The sequence below is a fragment of the Anthonomus grandis genome, chromosome 14 (assembly GCF_022605725.1).
Source record: "Anthonomus grandis grandis chromosome 14, icAntGran1.3, whole genome shotgun sequence".
Classification (NCBI taxonomy): domain Eukaryota; kingdom Metazoa; phylum Arthropoda; class Insecta; order Coleoptera; family Curculionidae; genus Anthonomus; species Anthonomus grandis.
Genome location: NC_065559.1, coordinates 2,156,099 through 2,175,585, shown reverse-complemented (window position 1 = coordinate 2,175,585; position 19,487 = coordinate 2,156,099). Strand labels below are relative to the sequence as shown.

The 19,487-nt window shown below is 28.0% G+C and overlaps 1 protein-coding gene across 1 annotated transcript in view; it reads left to right on the top strand.

The window, feature by feature from the left end:
• The first annotated feature begins 7,764 nt into the window (after positions 1-7,764).
• The window catches only part of LOC126744690 (ATP-binding cassette subfamily G member 4), a 32,477-nt gene continuing 20,754 nt past the window's right edge, over positions 7,765-19,487 (top strand). The window contains exons 1-3 of the mRNA XM_050452203.1: positions 7,765-8,215; positions 16,833-16,960; positions 17,041-17,220. Of these exons, the coding sequence (XP_050308160.1) occupies positions 7,948-8,215; positions 16,833-16,960; positions 17,041-17,220 (576 nt within the window). The 5' untranslated portion in view covers positions 7,765-7,947. The remainder of the gene's footprint in view (positions 8,216-16,832; positions 16,961-17,040; positions 17,221-19,487) is intronic.

Below are 19,487 nucleotides of genomic sequence, written 5' to 3'. Positions count from 1 at the left end.
AAAACGAGTTCTGAAAATGGTTAACTCAATTATTTTGTCACGGATTGAAAAAGACGTGATACTGTCAAAGGCTTTACAAAAATCCCAATATTTTGAAAAATCCTCAACCGATTTTATTCATTTTAGTTTCATATGAAAGCCAATGAGTTTCTTTACCAAAAAGGTCCTTACAATTTTCCTTGTATATGCAACCGTTTCAGAGTTATTCAGTCGTTTTGCCATGGCTTGAAAAAATCATGATACTGTCAAAGGCTTCAGAAAAATCCCAATATTTAAAAAAATCCTCAACCGATTTTATTCATTTTAGTTTCATATGAAAGCCAATGAGTTTCTTTACCAAAAAGGTCCTTACAATTTTCCTTGTATATGCAACCATTTCGGAGTTATTCAGTCGTTTTGCCATGGCTTGAAAAAAGCCTGATACTGTCAAAGGCTTCGGAAAAATCCCAATATTTAAAAAAATCCTCAACTGACTTTATTCATTTTAGTTTCATATGAAAGCCAATGAGTTTCTTTACCAAAAAGGTCCTTACAATTTTTCCTTGTATATGCAACCATTTCAGAGTTATTCAGTCGATTTGCCATGGCTTGAAAAAATCATGATACTGTCAAAGGCTTCAGAACAATCCCAATATTAAAAAAAATTCTCAACCGATTTTATTCATTTTAGTTTCATATGAAAGCCAATGAGTTTCTTTACCAAAAAGGTCCTTACAATTTTCCTTGTATATGCAACCGTTTCAGAGTTATTCAGTCGTTTTGCCATGGCTTGAAAAAATCATGATACTGTTAAAGGCTTCAGAAAAATCCCAATATTTTGAAAAAAATCCTCAACCAATTTTATTCATTTTAGTTTCATATGAAAGCCAATGAGTTTCTTTACCAAAAAGGTCCTTACAATTTTCCTTGTATATGCAACCGTTTCAGAGTTATTCAGTCGTTTTGCCATGGCTTGAAAAAATCATGATACTGTCAAAGGCTTCAGAAAAATCCCAATATTTAAAAAAATCCTCAACCGATTTTATTCATTTTAGTTTCATATGAAAGCCAATGAGTTTCTTTACCAAAAAGGTCCTTACAATTTTCCTTGTATATGCAACCGTTTCAGAGTTATTCAGTCGTTTTGCCATGGCTTGAAAAAATCATGATACTGTCAAAGGCTTCAGAAAAATCCCAATATTTAAAAAAATCCTCAACCGATTTTATTCATTTTAGTTTCATATGAAAGCCAATGAGTTTCTTTACCAAAAAGGTCCTTACAATTTTCCTTGTATATGCAACCATTTCGGAGTTATTCAGTCGTTTTGCCATGGCTTGAAAAAAGCCTGATACTGTCAAAGGCTTCGGAAAAATCCCAATATTTAAAAAAATCCTCAACTGACTTTATTCATTTTAGTTTCATATGAAAGCCAATGAGTTTCTTTACCAAAAAGGTCCTTACAATTTTTCCTTGTATATGCAACCATTTCAGAGTTATTCAGTCGTTTTGCCATGGCTTGAAAAAATCATGATACTGTCAAAGGCTTCAGAACAATCCCAATATTAAAAAAAATTCTCAACCGATTTTATTCATTTTAGTTTCATATGAAAGCCAATGAGTTTCTTTACCAAAAAGGTCCTTACAATTTTCCTTGTATATGCAACCGTTTCAGAGTTATTCAGTCGTTTTGCCATGGCTTGAAAAAATCATGATACTGTTAAAGGCTTCAGAAAAATCCCAATATTTTGAAAAAAATCCTCAACCAATTTTATTCATTTTAGTTTCATATGAAAGCCAATGAGTTTCTTTACCAAAAAGGTCCTTACAATTTTCCTTGTATATGCAACCGTTTCAGAGTTATTCAGTCGTTTTGCCATGGCTTGAAAAAATCATGATACTGTCAAAGGCTTCAGCAAAATCCCAATATTTAAAAAAATTCTCAACCGATTTTATTCATTTTAGTTTCATATGAAAGCCAATGAGTTTCTTTACCAAAAAGGTCCTTACAATTTTCCTTGTATATGCAACCGTTTCAGAGTTATTCAGTCGTTTTGCCATGGCTTGAAAAAATCATGATACTGTCAAAGGCTTCAGCAAAATCCCAATATTTAAAAAAATTCTCAACCGATTTTATTCATTTTAGTTTCATATGAAAGCCAATGAGTTTCTTTACCAAAAAGGTCCTTACAATTTTCCTTGTATATGCAACCGTTTCAGAGTTATTCAGTCGTTTTGCCATGGCTTGAAAAAATCATGATACTGTCAAAGGCTTCAGAAAAATCTCAATATTTTGAAAAATCCTCAACCGATTTTATTCATTTTAGTTTCATATGAAAGCCAATGAGTTTCTTTACCAAAAAGATGCTTACAATTTTCCTTGTATATGCAACCGTTTCAGAGTTATTCAGTCGTTTTGCCATGGCTTGAAAAAATTATGATACTGTCAAAGGCTTTACAAAAATCTCAATATTTTAAAAAATCTTGAACCGATTTAATTCATTTTAGTTTCATATGAAAGCCAACGAGTTTTTTTACCAAAAAGGTCCTTACAATTTTCCTTGTATATGCAACCGTTTCAGAGTTATTCAGTCGTTTTGCCATGGCTTGAAAAAATCATGATACTGTCAAAGGCTTCAGAAAAATCCCAATATTTTGAAAAATCCTCAACCGATTTTATTCATTTTAGTTTCATATGAAAGCCAATGACTTTCTTTACCAAAAAAGTCCTTACAATTTTTCTTATACATGCAACCGTTTCAGAGTTATTCAGTCATTTTGCCATGGCTTGAAAAAATCATGATACTGTCAAAGGCTTCAGAAAAATCCCAATATTTTGAAAAATCCTCAACCAATTTTATTCATTTTAGTTTCATATGAAAGCCAATGAGTTTCTTTACCAAAAAGCTCCTTACAATTTTCCTTATATATGCAACCGTTTCAGAGTTATTCAGTCGTTTTGCCATGGCTTGAAAAAAGCCTGATACTGTCAAAGGCTTCAGAAAAATCCCAATATTTTGAAAAATCCTCAACCAATTTTATTCATTTTAGTTTCATATGAAAGCCAATGAGTTTCTTTACCAAAAAGGTCCTTACAATTTTCCTTGTATATGCAACCGTTTCGGAGTTATTCAGTCGTTTTGCCATGGCTTGAAAAAATCCCGATACTGAAAAAGGCTTTGCAAAAATCTCAATATTTTAAAAAATCTTTAACCGATTTAATTCATTTTAGTTTCATATGAAAGCGAACGAGTTTCTTTACCAAAAAGGTCGTTACAATTTTCCTTATATATGCAACCGTATATATATAAGAATCGTATATATATAAGAATTATTATAGTCTATTTATATACGGTTATATACATCGTAAATTTTGATAATTTTATTAAGACAATGCCAATGATAACAACCAGGTTATAATAAATTATTTATTTTATCATTTAAGAGATAGGGATCGATGACGATTTGCTAAAATTGAACAATGATCTCTGAATCATGGATTTTTTTATTTTAAAATATTTATGGAGACTATTAGGGTGCTATCGTAATTAAGGAGCGTAGACGTAGATAGTAATTGGAATCCTCATTAACTCCTCAGGAACTCCTCATCAAGTTTACCAATACATTAGACTCTCCATTAAGTCAACGTACACTTAACTAAGCACATTATTTCATTATCAAGACTAGTTGAAAAGTATTGAATTTAAATATTTTAAAATACATTTTTTACTAAATAAATTATAAAATTTGAGAATAATATTTCAAAAGGATTTACACACCCTGTATACTTCTGTATGGGTCCTATACAACAACGACTTCTGAGTGTAATGAGATGTGACTTTAGTTGCCAAGAATTAAGAAAAAAATTGCCTGGAAACAGTGAAAAATTTAATGACTTTAAATGTCTGAAAAACGACTTCGAATGCTTAAAAACAATGAGAAATTACTTAAACTATCTAGAATTAAAATTGCTTTAAATACAGTGAGAAATTTAATTGCTTTAAATGTCTGAAATTAATTAAAAAACAACTTCGAATTACTGAAAAAAGAGTATTTAATTGAAGTGTCTAAAATTAATTAAAAAAAAGCGAGAAAATGACTTCGAATGATTAAATTAATTAAAAGAAATTAGCAATGTCAAAAATCTTAAAATTAAGAAATTGTGGCAATAGTTAAGAAAAAAGACTTCGGAGGTCTAAAAACTTGAGAAATGTTATGGCTTCAAGTTATTTAAATTGCAAATATGACCTCAAATACCCGAAAGAAAAAAGAGAATTTTCTTTTAACTACCTAGATAAAGACACGACTTGTGCGACAAATTCCTTCAAGGAATAGTAAATGCCTGGAATTATTAAAAAACATATACTTCGAATGCCAGCATGAATTTAAGGAGAAAGATGTAAATATCAAGGACGACTTCAAATACCTGTAAAAAATGACAAATTGCTTCAACTGCCTAGAATTACCATAAAACTACCTTGAATGCCTATAAGAAATTAAAAATTACTTCAAATGCTCGAAACTAGTAATGATGCGACTTCAAATACCTCATGAAAAGTGGCTTTAATTGTCTGGAATTAATAGCAAGTTCATTTAAAATGCCTGGATAAGAAATATAGTGCTTATTGCCCTAAACAAATAAAAAAAAAATACTACATTGACTTGGAAGAAATATTAAATTAATTCTGCTAGTCGTTATATTTGGAAAGCGATTCACTTAATTTCTGGATGAAACATATACTAGAAAATTAATAAGACTTTAATGCCTGGAAGAAATAAGAAGTTTGGACTGCCTGGAAAGAGCATTCTGGGACCATAAAATGATTAAAAAACGAGTGCCCGGAATTGATTAAATCAAACGGCTTCGAATGTCTGAAAAATAGCTTCAACTGCCTGCAATTAATAAAGGCACGACTTCAAATGCCTGGAATTAATGTGGAAAGAAATATAAAAATTTGAAAAAAATTACATGAAAAATAAAGCGAAAAGATAAGAAGAAAAAAGAAAATAATAGAGAAGCACGACAAGGAGAAAAATTAAAAATAAAGAACATAAAGTGAGCAAAAAGTTTATTTGTTATTTCTTTCGGATTTCTATCCAGAGATTTAAAACGAGGTTATTACTAATCTCAGATAATTGAAGCCATTTCTGATTTCTGTTAGTCATTTGAAGCCATTTCTCCATTTTTTCCAGGCATTTGAAGTCGTATCTTTATTAAGATGGTCAGATCAATTTTTCATTTTTTTTTTCAGGCATTTTAGGTCGTTTTTTCAGACATTTAAAGCCATTCAATTTTTCACTGTTTTCAGGTATATAAACTAATTTTTTCCTAATTTTAGGCAATTGAAGCTATTCCTCAACGACTTCGAATTCCTTATTTATCAGGCTTTAAAATTAAATAAAACATTAAAAAAGAAATAAATGACAAAAGAATTCAAATTGAATTGAATTAACACAAAGAGGCAAAGAGAGTGAAAGAGAAAAACCAGCAGAAAATAATAAAGGAGCAAGACAAGGAACAAAAATAAAATGAAGAACATAAAGGGAACATCACTAATGTTTATACCCTCATGAAGTGTAGATACGGGAGAAATGAAGCTTTAGTTATATTGAAACACCACTAGAGGGCGTATACGAATTTGAATTTTTGGCGGGAAATACAATCCACTGTTCTTGGAATCACTTTTAAATTACAGCATAATTATCCTAGTCGCCTGTAAGGAATATTAAAATTAAACTTAACGTAAACACATATAAATGTTGGCTGTCTGTTGTCACGGACCATGAAACATCATTGTCACTAGAGGGCGTATACAGGTTTGAACTGTTTAGCGGTAATTGCAATTCAATGTTCTTGGGAATCAATTTTAAATTACAGCATAGTGTTAGTCGCCTGTAACGTATATTGAAATTAAACTTCCAGGAAGTGGAAACATATGTAAATGTCACTTACCATGGAGGTTGTATATGCAGGAAAAATGAGGTTTAAGTTATGTTGAAACATTACTAGAGGGCGTACAAATTTGAATTTTTGGCGCTAAATACAATTCAATATTCCTGGGACAGATTTTTTGTTACAGCATACTGCCAATCTCCTGTAAGGAATATTGAAATTAAATTTTTAACCTTTTTAAGGTGTACTTATTCGTTTAACTTTAAAGTCTATATTGTAACTAACCGGTTTCGTTTGCATTATTTTTTAGGTCTGATGATGCTCTTAGGAGCGAAACACGTGTCACCACTTTACGTATAATTAATTAATAAAAATTTTTTAAGACCGAGATTTTCTGTTGTTCTTTTTTGATATGGTTATATCAAGGTCTCTTTGAAAATATGGACGAAAGGAAACACGTATAAATGTCACTTGTCAATTGTCACTGACCATGAAGTCTACATGCTCGAGAGATGAAGTTTAAGTTATGTTGAAATATCACTAGAGGGCGTATAGAAATTTGAACAATTTGGCGGTAAATACAATTCATTATTTTTGGTATCAATTTTAAATTACAGTATAGTGTTAGTTGCCTGTAAAAAATATTTAAATTAAACTTTCAGGAAACGGAAACACATATGTAAATGTCATTTACTATGGAGAGCGTATATGCAGAAGAAATTAAGTTAAAGTTCTGTTGAACCATCACTAGAGGGCGTTTAAACAAGTTTAAACTGTTTGGCGCTAAATACAATCCACTATTCTTCGGATCCATTTTAAATTACAGTATAGTGTTAGTTGCTTGCAAGGAATATTGAAATTAAACTTCCAGGAAACGGAAACACATATATTATAAATTTCACTTACCATGGAGATTGTAAATGCAGGAAAAATTAGGTTTAAGTTATGTTGAAACATCACTAGAGGGCGTACAAATTTGAATTTTTGGCGCTAAATACAATTCAATATTCCTGGGACCGATTTTTCATTACAGCATACTGTGAATCTCCTGTAAGGAATATTGAAATTAAATTACAATATTTGCAACCTTTCTAAAATTTACTTATTCGTTTAACTTTATTGTAATTAATCGGTTTCGTTTGCAATATTTTTTATAATTTACTTTACGTATAATTAACATTTTTTGAAACCGAGATTTTGTATTGTTCTCTTTTGATATGGTTATATCAAGGTCTCTTTGAGAATATGGCCGACTTCTTTCAATTTGAAATTAAATTTACCGGAAACGGAAATACGTATAAATGTCACTTGTCAATTGTCACTGACCATGAAGTCTACATGCACGAAAGACGAAGTTTAAGTTCTGTTGAACCATCACTAGAGGGTGTACACAAATTTAAACTGTTTAGCGCTAAATACAATCAACTATTCTTAAGATCAATTTTAAATTATAGCATAGTGCCCGTAAGGAATATTGAATGATTTATCTGCTCTTTTTTAAATATTAATACGTCAGCTGTCACTGATTACAGAGAGTGCATATCAAGTTTCAGCTACGTTGAAACATCACCAGAGGGCGTAGATATAAAAATTGAATTTTTAGCGGTAAATGGTCATCAATTCGTTAAAATCATTGACATGTAGTCTACAGATAGGGCGTCATCAGCTGGATAAATATATATAAGGGTCCTGACTGCTCTTTTTTAAAAGAGAATCTGAATATTACCGTAATAAATTTACGTTAATTAAACATGTTACGAGGCGAAAACTCCTCAGGCAAGTAGTCCAAAACCAAGCAAGAGTGTATGTATGTATGTATATATCAGGGTCCAATCGTAAAAACAATGCAAACTTGTATATATATATATATATATATATATATAAATTGACCAGCTGAGGAGATAACGCGCTTTAGTAGCGGTACTCGTTCCGCGCCTATTCATCTTTCATTAGATTCCTTTTGTGCTGTTCTTGTGGACCATCCTCGAGGCGTACTACTACTAATAAATGCTCGCTTAGAAAAGTTCTTAGTAGTAATCGGGTTTTTTATTAAACAGTTTAGTATAGTACCAAAAAAATGGAAGCGGTACTGTTAGAAGCGTCCAGTGGCACGAATCAGCCGCATAAGAATGGACGTGTACCGATACAGGTACACAGTGCAAACGGTGATAGTAAAATGGTTAATAGTGATTTAGTGGTGGATAAGGATGGGGAGAGTAATTCTTTGTTAGGCAGAAAGGAGACGACGGTGTTTAATATGCAACCGGCCAATGCGGTTACTGTCGATGTGAAGTTTGAAAAGGTTACTTATACCGCTACGGAAGGTAGTTTGTTTAAGGGAAAAGGTTGGTATAAGTGAGCATTTTTTTTAAAATTATTTAGAGGGTATAGTTGCTTTTTATTGGTAATATAGAGGCTTTAAAGGAGACCCAAGATATCAATCATAAGGGCGTTTTTAGGTTGTATCTATTTAAAATGCCCAAAATAAATGAGAAATTGGTTCAAGTCATTGAAACAAATTTTTTTTTGCTGTATCAACCATTAAACAAATAATTTTTTCTTATTGGAACTTCATTCTTTTTTTTTCATTTTATTGAATAAATTTTTTTTAATAATTAATTTTGTATTAACAATAAAAATATTCAACGTCCTGAAAATGACTTTAATTATAGGAAAATGGGTGGATTTGATAGAAAATGACTTGAAAAATAAGAAATTACTTCAACTGCCTATATAATATAATTCTTTTTTATATTTCCTTGTCCTTGGTCAATTTTTCTTTAATATATTTTATATTTTAATTCCATATATAATATTGAAATTTTATTGTCTGCTTATTTTGGAAAACCTTTTTGCTTTTAACTAAAAAAAAAATATTTTTTTAATTCTTGAATTTAAAGTTTTCCCATTATAATGGTTGTTTTTTTAATTAAATTTTTTGTTATTTATTTGTTCTTTGCTCTTGTATTAAAAAAATATATTTTCAATAATGTGTGTACATTTATTTTGTTTCATCTGTCATATTTTATATGTCAAAAAATACCATATTTTTTTAATTGACCAATTATTGATACATTTTTCTATAATTTTTATATATTTTTTTCTGTTTAACTATCTTAATTAAAATTAAAAAGACCAATGAAAAATGGCTTCAAAGCCTTTTAAAAATATATATTTTTCAACATTTCAAATTTTTATTTGTTTTTAATAAATTTAATTTTTATTGAATTTAATTATGTATTAGTGATATAAAAAAGGAAACTTCAAAATTTTAGCATTCTAAAAATTACTTTAAAATTCATAAAAAAAACATCTGGATTTAATAAAAAAAAAAAAACCTTAAATTGCCTGAATAAAATAAAGTAATAAGGAAATTTACGATCACGACTTTAAATGCTTGAAAAAATGACTTCAAATGTCTACAATAATAAAAAACGACTTCAAAAATGAGAAATGGGATAGGAATGACTTTAACAATTTAAAAACAGCTTCAACGGCCTAAAATGTTTATTTTAATACTTATTTTTGTTTTGCACATTTCTCCTTACATAAATTTATATTTTATTTTAATTTTTGTCCTAATTTCATTCTTGTTCTAAATTTAACGTCCTGGACCTGAAATGTCTAGAAAAATTGCCGGTACCTGGTAAAAATGACTTCAACTGCTTAAAATGAATTAAAAATGACTTTAAAAATAAGAAATGGCTTCAACTGCCTGGACTAATAGACTAAGACTGTAGTTATTTTTTTAAATTTACTCTTTTATAGATAAATAAAAACCATAAGCAAATTTATAAAATTTGACATGTTTAAAATTACTTTAAATGCCTGGAAAAAAAAATTAATTCAACTACCAAATTATGAACTGCCTTCAAATGCAATCAAGTATTTTTTTATAAAAAAAAATCTAATGTTTATTATTTATATTTAATACGTAATTTTTTTTTGCTCTTTTTCTTTGTGTTTTTAATTTTTCCTTTTTTTACATACATTTATATTTTATTTTATTCTCTTAATATTTTAAAAATATAAGCATATTATACAATATTCTGAAAATTGCTTAAATTGCCTGAAAAAATGACTGGATTTAATAGAAAACGCCTTTGAATTGTCTGGATATATTAAAGTAGGCTCTCTGAAACTTTATGAGGATGACTTTAAATGCCCTAAATGAGAAATGGCGTCAAAACCAATATATTTTTTTAAACCAATAAAAAAATCTAAAAGTTCATTATTTATTTGTTATATGTATAATTTTTTTTCTCGTTTTTACTTAGACATTTTTTAAAATTTTGCCTTTTATGCATACATTTATGTTTTATTTGAATTAATGCTTTTATGTTTATTTATAAAATATAAGCAAGTTCAAGGCAATTACTTTTAAATGCCTGAACAAATCTCTGGATTTATTAGGAAACGACTTTAAATTTCCTGGATAAAAGTAAAGAAAGATATCTGGAAATAATAAGAATGACTTTAAATGCTTGGAAAAAACTAAACATGACTTCAGCTGGCTAAAATTTTTAAAAAACGACTTCAAAAATTACAAATGGCTTTAACTCTCCTTGTTATTACCGAGAAACGACTTCAAGTGCCTAAAAAATTAAAAATCGCCTGGAATATAATATTTTGAAAAATGAATTCATTTGCCTGGAATTATTGAACAACTAACTTTAGGGTCTGGAAGAAATAAGATGTAATATTTAAAGAATTAAATTAAAATTATTTAAAAAAATACCTTTATGGCTAAAAGAAATGAAAAGTGCCATACAATGTCTATTTATTTTTTAATTATCTCTTCAATTTAAATGTTGTAATCCTGATTAATATTGTGTTTATTTAATCCCAAGCTTTTTAAAATTATTTTCTATTTTATAAAAGTGTCCTCGTTTTAATTGCTGCTGAAACCACCTAATTCACACGTAAATTAAAAATTTGAAAATCTTGTCATAAATGATTTTGATTATTAACATAATTTTTTTTTATCTTGCTAAAAAGTCTCTTTAATTGCAATTAAAAAAATATACGTACATGCATTAATTTTGTTTTAAATCGATGTCAAAGTAACAAAATTAAAAATAAGAAAAACACAAAAAATTATTCATAAATTTGTTGATATTTAATGAAAATCTATTTCATGCATGTACTAATTAAAGACTAAGCGTCATAATGATGGCCCTATAATAAAAAACCGAAACGTCAACGTTCCACTGCACTCCAGCAATACATATTTATAATACCATTCAATTATCAATGCATAATAATTTTTAATAATATTTCAATTATACCAATGGAAATCCTTGTGACGTAACTAATTGGATCAAAGTGCAATGTTCAATTCACATTATTGTCATAACCAAAGTAAGTCGAACCGTAAATCTACTTATCTAAAGTTTTTATCGACCTAAAATAGCTGGTAGCGTTATTTTTGTACATTTTTATATAATTTAAAAAAAGAAAACCTTCAACATTATGGCATTGACCCAAGAAATACATCATAACACCGAAACGGTAAGACCTGAAGATCAACAGGTTTGATGAGTTTAATTTAAAATATACATCCAAAATTCATGTGCCAAAGAAATGCAATTTTGTTTAATTTTTATGCCGTCATATAATAGAGATAAACCATTTATATTGCGATAGTTTATGGTAGATTGGCAAATATGCTAGAATTATCATTTAATAACAATGTGATTATTTTTTGTACTATTCATGGCGGAACTGGATATTCACTGCAAATTTTTGGTCTTACTATTACAATTTGTTAAATAAAATATTAATGTAACTCAATTAAGTCATTAATTAATTATCGTTTATTAAACGTAATGCACGCACATTAATGGGCCTTATTGGATTGACCTTATAATTATTATTGCTCGATAATTTCGTACTGTGACATCACATGTTTGGCAGAAATTTATTTGTCAACCAATAATTCAATTAATTGTCTTTATATTAAGGAAATAATGTGTTATATTTTTTTAATATAATTCACTTTTGAATTTAAAAAAATAAATAAATAAATACTTAATTGTATTTTTTTTTAAATACTCCTATTTAGAGTTTAATTAATTTATTTATAAGTAAAATTAAAATAAAAAAAAATATTTACGCTCTTCCTGTATTTAATGGGACATCCCAGGTACGTATATTAATATAACATATTGTAACGAAATTCGGGAACACACTTTTATTGTCAACGTCAAAAACACTAACCTAACTCGCCTTGACTGACGTTTAATTGTTGCCAAGGTAAAAACTGACTAAACAATTAAAACTGAATGAAATGTCACGAAGCCCGATGAAACAGTTTCGAAATATTTAGAATTATCTTCAATGTTTTGCCCAAAGAGACCAATAATTTTACGAGAATACTGACAGTCAAAGCAAGCAAGTATACAAATTCTAGAAAATTAGAACTATAGGGATTTACAATAATACAACCTAAATTGAGGCTCTCGAACAAGATGGACTACTTAAAAACTAAACACTATAGATAAAAATAATAAACCAAACGTAAGTAGAACCCTAAAGAAACCCTACGAATCAACTTTAACTACAGAATACTAATAAAATTGTAAAAAACTATGAGAATAATTAACGTATTTACATTTTCATAATAATATTATATACCCCAGATCACCGTGTATTACGCAATTTAACCTAATTTAATTAAACACATTTTTAAAATATTCCTACGATTGTTAATTAATATCTAATTAACGCTCATTAAACGAAACTAAAATTAAAATGATTGGCAGTTATTTAGTAAGTAATAAACCTGACATTTTCTGAATAGTAGGTAATAAAATTAATTAATAATTAGCCAGTTTAATTATGAAAAAACGCGATATTTTTAAGGTTAATAATAAGCTTTATTACCCATAAATTATATTAAATAAATATAGGCTGTAAAGTAATATTTTTCTGTCCACTTAACCTTTGGAAAAAAACAATTTAAAAAAAATTTTAAGTTTTTAAGGTTGAAATTACTATAGAGGATTATTTATTAAAACCCTTAAAAATATTCAGATAAGTGCCGTAGATAAGTGAAATAATGGATATTGGGGAATAAGTAACCTTGAGAAATCAAGATTTTTTTAATTATATTTCCGCTTGATTAAAATTGGATATCTAAGGATCAAATAGGTGTCAAAGGTCTCAGTAGGATTAAATGATTATATGGTTAAGGATTTTGCATGCTATAGGCATTATCTTAGTTACGTATATTATCTTATGCTAGAAAATTAAGCACAAAAAAAACGCGAATGTTAAGATATTATTGCCTATTTTGTTCTTAAGGATAGCATAAAATAAACAGGAAAAATTTAACATCTTACTGATTGTTAAGCGTGGAAACTCTTAGGACCATGAATCGCAATCTATAATTTCATATAAATTTTTATTAAGAAAATATTAAAATAATATTTAAATTGTTGTATTTTTTGCTAGATTTATACACAATTTTTATTAATATATTTACGCAAAATCTTTTAGAATAATTTTTTTTGTATTTTGTTTTTATGATTTAAGAAGAAAAGAAAATGTGCTATATTACGTAAGAATAATCTTGTGTACAAGCATCCTACAAGCTAAAAAAAACAAAACAAAAATACAATTTCAAAAATTGACAAAACAATGAACAAAATTAAATACAAGAAGACAAAACTTTTTGAACATACTTGAATTAAAGATAACTAAATAAAACATTTAATAAAGGTAAACTTGTTGACAAAACTTGAGAAGAAAAAAGGAGAAAAAAAAACTTTCCAACATGTCCAAGATTAAAACCTATCATTAAAAAAGTCATCCAGGTTATAATATGCCTTAGCCAATAAAAGAGTTTTCAATTCTCCCTTAAATTTCTTAACATCCGATATATGTCTAACACATAGAGGAACATGATTGTAAATTTTTTTACTTATGTAAATTAATGAGTTTTTGGTAAGGGAAGACGTAGGAATAGGTAGGGGAACATCATTTACACGACAAGTCAAATGGCCAGTGTCAGAGGGTAGTTTGGGAATTTTGTGAATAAGAGCAGCTGTTTCTAAGATAAATAGTGAAAAAAGAGTTAGGATTTTTTCAGAAATGAAGAGGGGTTTGCAAGAATCTCTTAACTTAGCAGAACACAGGTATCTAACTGCTTTTTTTTGAATAACAAAGACAATGTTAAGTAGCCCCTTATTGGTTAAACCCCAAAAATTCAAGCCATACCGAATATGAGAATCAATAAGTGAAAAGTACACTGAACATGCAACCACCCCTCGCAGCTCTTGTTTTCCCATTCTCACTGCAAAACATCTAGAAGTTAATTTCCCAGCTAAATGTAAAATATGATTTTCAAACCGAAGGCGACTATCAATGGTAATTCCTAGGAACTTGCAGCACTCTTTATTCTGCAAGAGGGAATTTTCGTGAAACATCAGACCCTGAACATCGCACTTAAACCCCATAATAGACGTCTTTACATTAAACACGAGCCTGTTGGAAGCACACCACCCTGATAAAATCTGAAGGTCTTCAAGGATGCAAGTCTTAATATAATCAGAATTTTTATGGCTCCATAGTATGGTGGTATCATTAGCAAACTGAACCACCTTGCCTTGCAGTTTCAATGAACTCAAGTCATCAACATAAATAACAGTGGTCCCAACACTGAACCCTGGAGAACGCCGCATTTTAGGGATCTAAAAGCGGACAAACGCCCAGACACTGTAACCTTCTGAGTACGATTTGATAGATAGGACTCAAGCCATCGCAATGCTACGCCCCTAAAACCATATTTATCGAGCTTAGATAACAGTATTCCATGATTCACACAGTCAAATGCTTTGGATAGATCACAAAACACTGCTGCCGATGACTCTCCAGAATTCAAGGACACATAGACGCTGTCCAAAAAGCTAAAAACAGCATCATGAGTTCCTTTACCGGCTTGAAATCAAAACTGATTTGCAGACAAAATGCCATTATGATTTAAAAATCTCATCCATTCTTCTCTAAGAGACCAACATACAAAATTAACGAAAAACAAATAAAAACACAAAGTCACGGTCTCACAACATGTAATTAAACGGGCTACACGTGTTTCGCTCTAGTTAGAGCATCATCAGGCCTTTAAAAAGCCATCCAAACACTTCACAGTACATTAATAAAAATCATTTTATAATTATATTATTAAATAAATTACATGTGCAGCGTGTACTATTAAATTATGCATCTACTTAAAACTCCTGTTTATATCAATTTATATTTTTTCCTCGTTATTTTTTCTTTCACTCTATTATAAGGTTTCTTCTTGAACTAAATTTATCTATTTATTAAAATATCTTAAAAATGGTGAAATTTTAACTAAGAAAAATGTTATTAATCCATTACTAAATTAAGAAAATTAATAATATGTGGATCGAGTACTATTAAATTATGCATCCACTTATATGAATTAATTTTTTTACTCACTACAACTACTCGAATAACTGAAATATAATAACTAAGTGATATGCGAATCTTTTGTTGACTTTTGGAAAATAACAATATAAATACAGTTAAATATAATTAAAAAGACGAATTTAAAAATTCTTTTCCATATCTTGTTTTTCTTTTTCTAATTCTTTATATATTTTTTAAAAAATCTTAAGCTTCACATTTTTTCCACGCATTTTTACTCATTTTCCTCTGCTTAAGTTTACTTTTATTTAATGATTGTAATAACAAATTTTTGCAAAATTTTATGTCAAATACAAATTTGTAATAAATCATTAATTTTAAATTTTCTTGTTTAATTCAACAGAACTTTTCTTAATCAGTTTTTGACACTAAAAAATTTTAAAAGTGGGCATAAATATTATCCCCCTTAAGCCCACGAATTTGGTTAAAAATTTAATTATAAAAATATAATTTTTTTTTAAATTACGATAATTTATTTTGCAAAATCAACATTGTTTTAAATGTAAAAAATTGTATATTGTTTTTATTTTAACTTTTTTAAAATTAATCTTATACATATCTATTTTAATTAAATAATTAATTATAAGAATTTAAAGCTTGTTTAAAAAAAAATATTGCAAAATTATCCAAAATTCAAATAATATAAAAAAATATATTTTTTAAATTTTAAAAACTTTCATTCACATGTTTAAATCTATTAAATATTTAAATATATTTTTTTTACAAAAAAATCCAAAATTTCATGTAGCTAAGATTTTATTTTACATACAATCTTTAATTAATCAGTTTATTTTAAATTTACCATTACTATTTCATTTATTCAATTTGTTGCATTAAAAAAATTGAAATTTTTGAAAGTTGCAATGAATATCCCTCTAAAAAACACGATTTTAGTTTAGAAAAAAAATTATTATTTTTTTTTAAATAGTGTTAATTGTTCTTTATTTAAAAAAAAATTAATAAGAGGCTTAAAAAATTAATTTAAATGCCCGTAAGATATTCAAAAAAATTCCTTCAAATGCCTCGATTAAAATAGACATACAATTGTGGAATAAATAAATAACTAAACATCGTTTAAATTCTTCGTATTCAATACTAAAAACGAACGTAGATGTGTTTAGTTAAAAAATTAATTATAAGCACAAAGTAAATTTTTTTAAACCACTGTAATTTCCTACTTATTTTAGGTCATGAGGCCATAAAGACATATAATAAAAAATATAAAATTCACTAATTTTTCCTCTAAAATACTCTCAAAGTAAGCAAATAACCATCATTTCCCTTGTAATGTTCTACCTCAGACCTAAAGAATTATTTAAAATAACCCTTATTTTCCATAGAAAATACAACAAATAAGGGTAGAACCATCTAAAAGTACCAAAAAACATGTAAATAATGGACTGATATCATTCGCGTTCGTCATGAAATTCCACATCAGCCTTTAAAACATGTTTTATCAAAACGTTTAACGTTTAATTACCTTGACTTAATATTTATTGACTATTTTAGTAAAAAAACGAATTTTACACGAAATCAACGGAAGATTCCCCCCAGGACAGTTGATAGCCATCATGGGCCCCTCGGGGGCTGGAAAAAGCACTTTACTCAACGTCCTTAGCGGGTATAGCATACAAGGAGTAAGAAAATTCTAAATTACTCTAATATAACAATATAAATATATACTATTATAATAATAATAAAAATGGGAATTTTCCAGGTAGGAGGGAAAGTGCTTATCAACGGAAACCCGAGGAAACTGAAACCTTTTAGGAGATTGTCGTGTTATATCACCCAAGACGATCGGTTACAGCCACTGTTGACTGTTAGTGAAAATATGCATATCGCTGCCGACCTTAAGTTGCCTTCTAGTACAAGTCAAAAAAGGAAACAGGAAATTGTAAGCAGATAGTTTTTTTAAGAAGTTTTACAGTGGTTTTCTCACTTTAATTCTCAGTATAGCAAAATTCGAAAAATTGCTTTAGGTTTACTGGCCTATAACATGCGTCTCAATGCTCCGATTTAATTGTTTTTTGTCTTAAATTAATACTGGGGCATTTCTTAATATTTTCATGAAATTTCATTGACAATCCTTGAGTCAATCATTTTTTATTTAAGTTTTTGTAGATAGTCTTCCAATATAGGGAAACTCGAAAAATTGTTTTAGATTCACACACGGGTTTTAATACTCCGATTTAAATGTATTTGGTCTTTTATTATTAGCGAGACCTTTCTTAAAATTTCCATTAAATTTCATTTTAATCCCTCTAATACTATTTTTTTTATATAAGGTTTTGTAGTTGGCGTCCCAGTATAGTAGATCTAAAAAAATTGTTTTAGGTTCATTGGCTTATAATACGCGTTTTCAAGCTCTGATTTAATTGCTTTTAATCTTAAATTAATAGCAGGACTTTTTTTAATATTTCTGTGAAATTTCATTAGAATCCCTTTAATAATGAATTTTTTATTCAAGTTTTTGTAAATGGCATCCCAGTATAGCAAAACTCGAAAAAGTGGTTTTAGGTTCACTGACCTATAACACGCGTTTTATTACTCCGATTTATTTGATTTTAAGCTTGAATTAATAACGGGACTTTCGTTAACACTTATACGAGATTTCAATAAAATTCCTTTACTAATGAATTTTTTATTCAAGTTTTTGTAGTTGGCGTCTCAGTATAGCAAAACTCGAAAATTGTTTTATGTTCACTGACCTATAACACGTGTTTTATTACTCCGATTTATTTGATTTTGGTCTTGAATTAATAACGAGACTTTCGTTAATACTTATACGAGATGTCAATGAAATTCCTTTACTAATCAATTTTTTATTCAAGTTTTTGTAGATGGCGTCTCAGTATAGCAAAACTTGAAAATTGTTTTATGTTCACTGACCTATAACGCGCGTTTTATTACTCCGATTTATTTGATTTTAAGCTTGAATTAATAACGGGACTTTCGTTAATACTTATACGAGATGTCAATGAAATTCCTTTACTAATGAATTTTTTATTCAAGTTGTTGTAGGAGGCATCCCAATATAGCAAAACTCGAAAAATTGTTTTAGGTTCACTGACCTATAACACGTGTTTTATTAGTCCGATTTACTTGTTTTTAGTCTAAATTAATAGCGGGACTTTTCTTAACATTTCCATGAAATTTCATTCCAAATTCGTTAATAATAATTTTTTTATTCAAGTATTTGTATGAAACGTACCAGTTGTCCTGAAATGAACCCTTATGTAAATCTATTAAGAATTTATTTAATAATAATAAAATTGTATACAAAACGTTCTAAGAAGAAAATTTAATTGTTTTTATATGGATTTATTTAGTCCATAAAAATGAAGACCATAAAAACACTAATTCTTATACTATGAAAATATGATGTCTTGTGTTATTTTTTTTACCATAAATAAATAATAATTTATATATTTTTATAATTAAATTTTATGTTTGTACAACCTCCCGAAACAAATAAACAAAAATCTACAGCTGGGATGATTTTTCAAGTATTTTAATGCATAACTTAATTGGGTATGACCTATATTTTTTTTAATTTCTTTTTATTGTATTTTGAATTTTTTTCGCCATAAGCGGATTTTAAGTTTACATGTTTATATAAAATATTCTCTGAAAAAATACTATAATATTACAATAATCTAAAATAAAAGTAACAATTAGGCAGTGTTTAAATAAATAATGCATAATTTAAATGGGCGCGACGTACAATTTTTATATAATTTTGTGTATCTGTTTCTGTTTCTAGGCATATCGATTTTTTTTTTTTCAATACAAGAAAATATATCAGGAAAGTAATAATAATAACATAAATGATATAAAAATTTAAAACAAAAGTAAAGCAGCTAGGGTAACTCTTTTAATTATTTTAAACAGTTTATGCATAACTTAAATGAACTCGACGTACATTTCTTTTATAATTTTTATATATTTTTTTAAATTTGTTTGAAAAAATATTTGTTTATTTTTTTTTTAAGTTTTAAAATATGTTTTTAAGTCTTCCAAGTATTGGACAAAGAATTCTAAAAATAAATTTATAATTTTCAAAAATTTTCTATGAAATTCAAATTTTATTATTTTCACCAATTTTTCTTTAGTCAATTACAGGATTTTTTTTTAGCTAAATTTATCGATTTAATTTTCTCT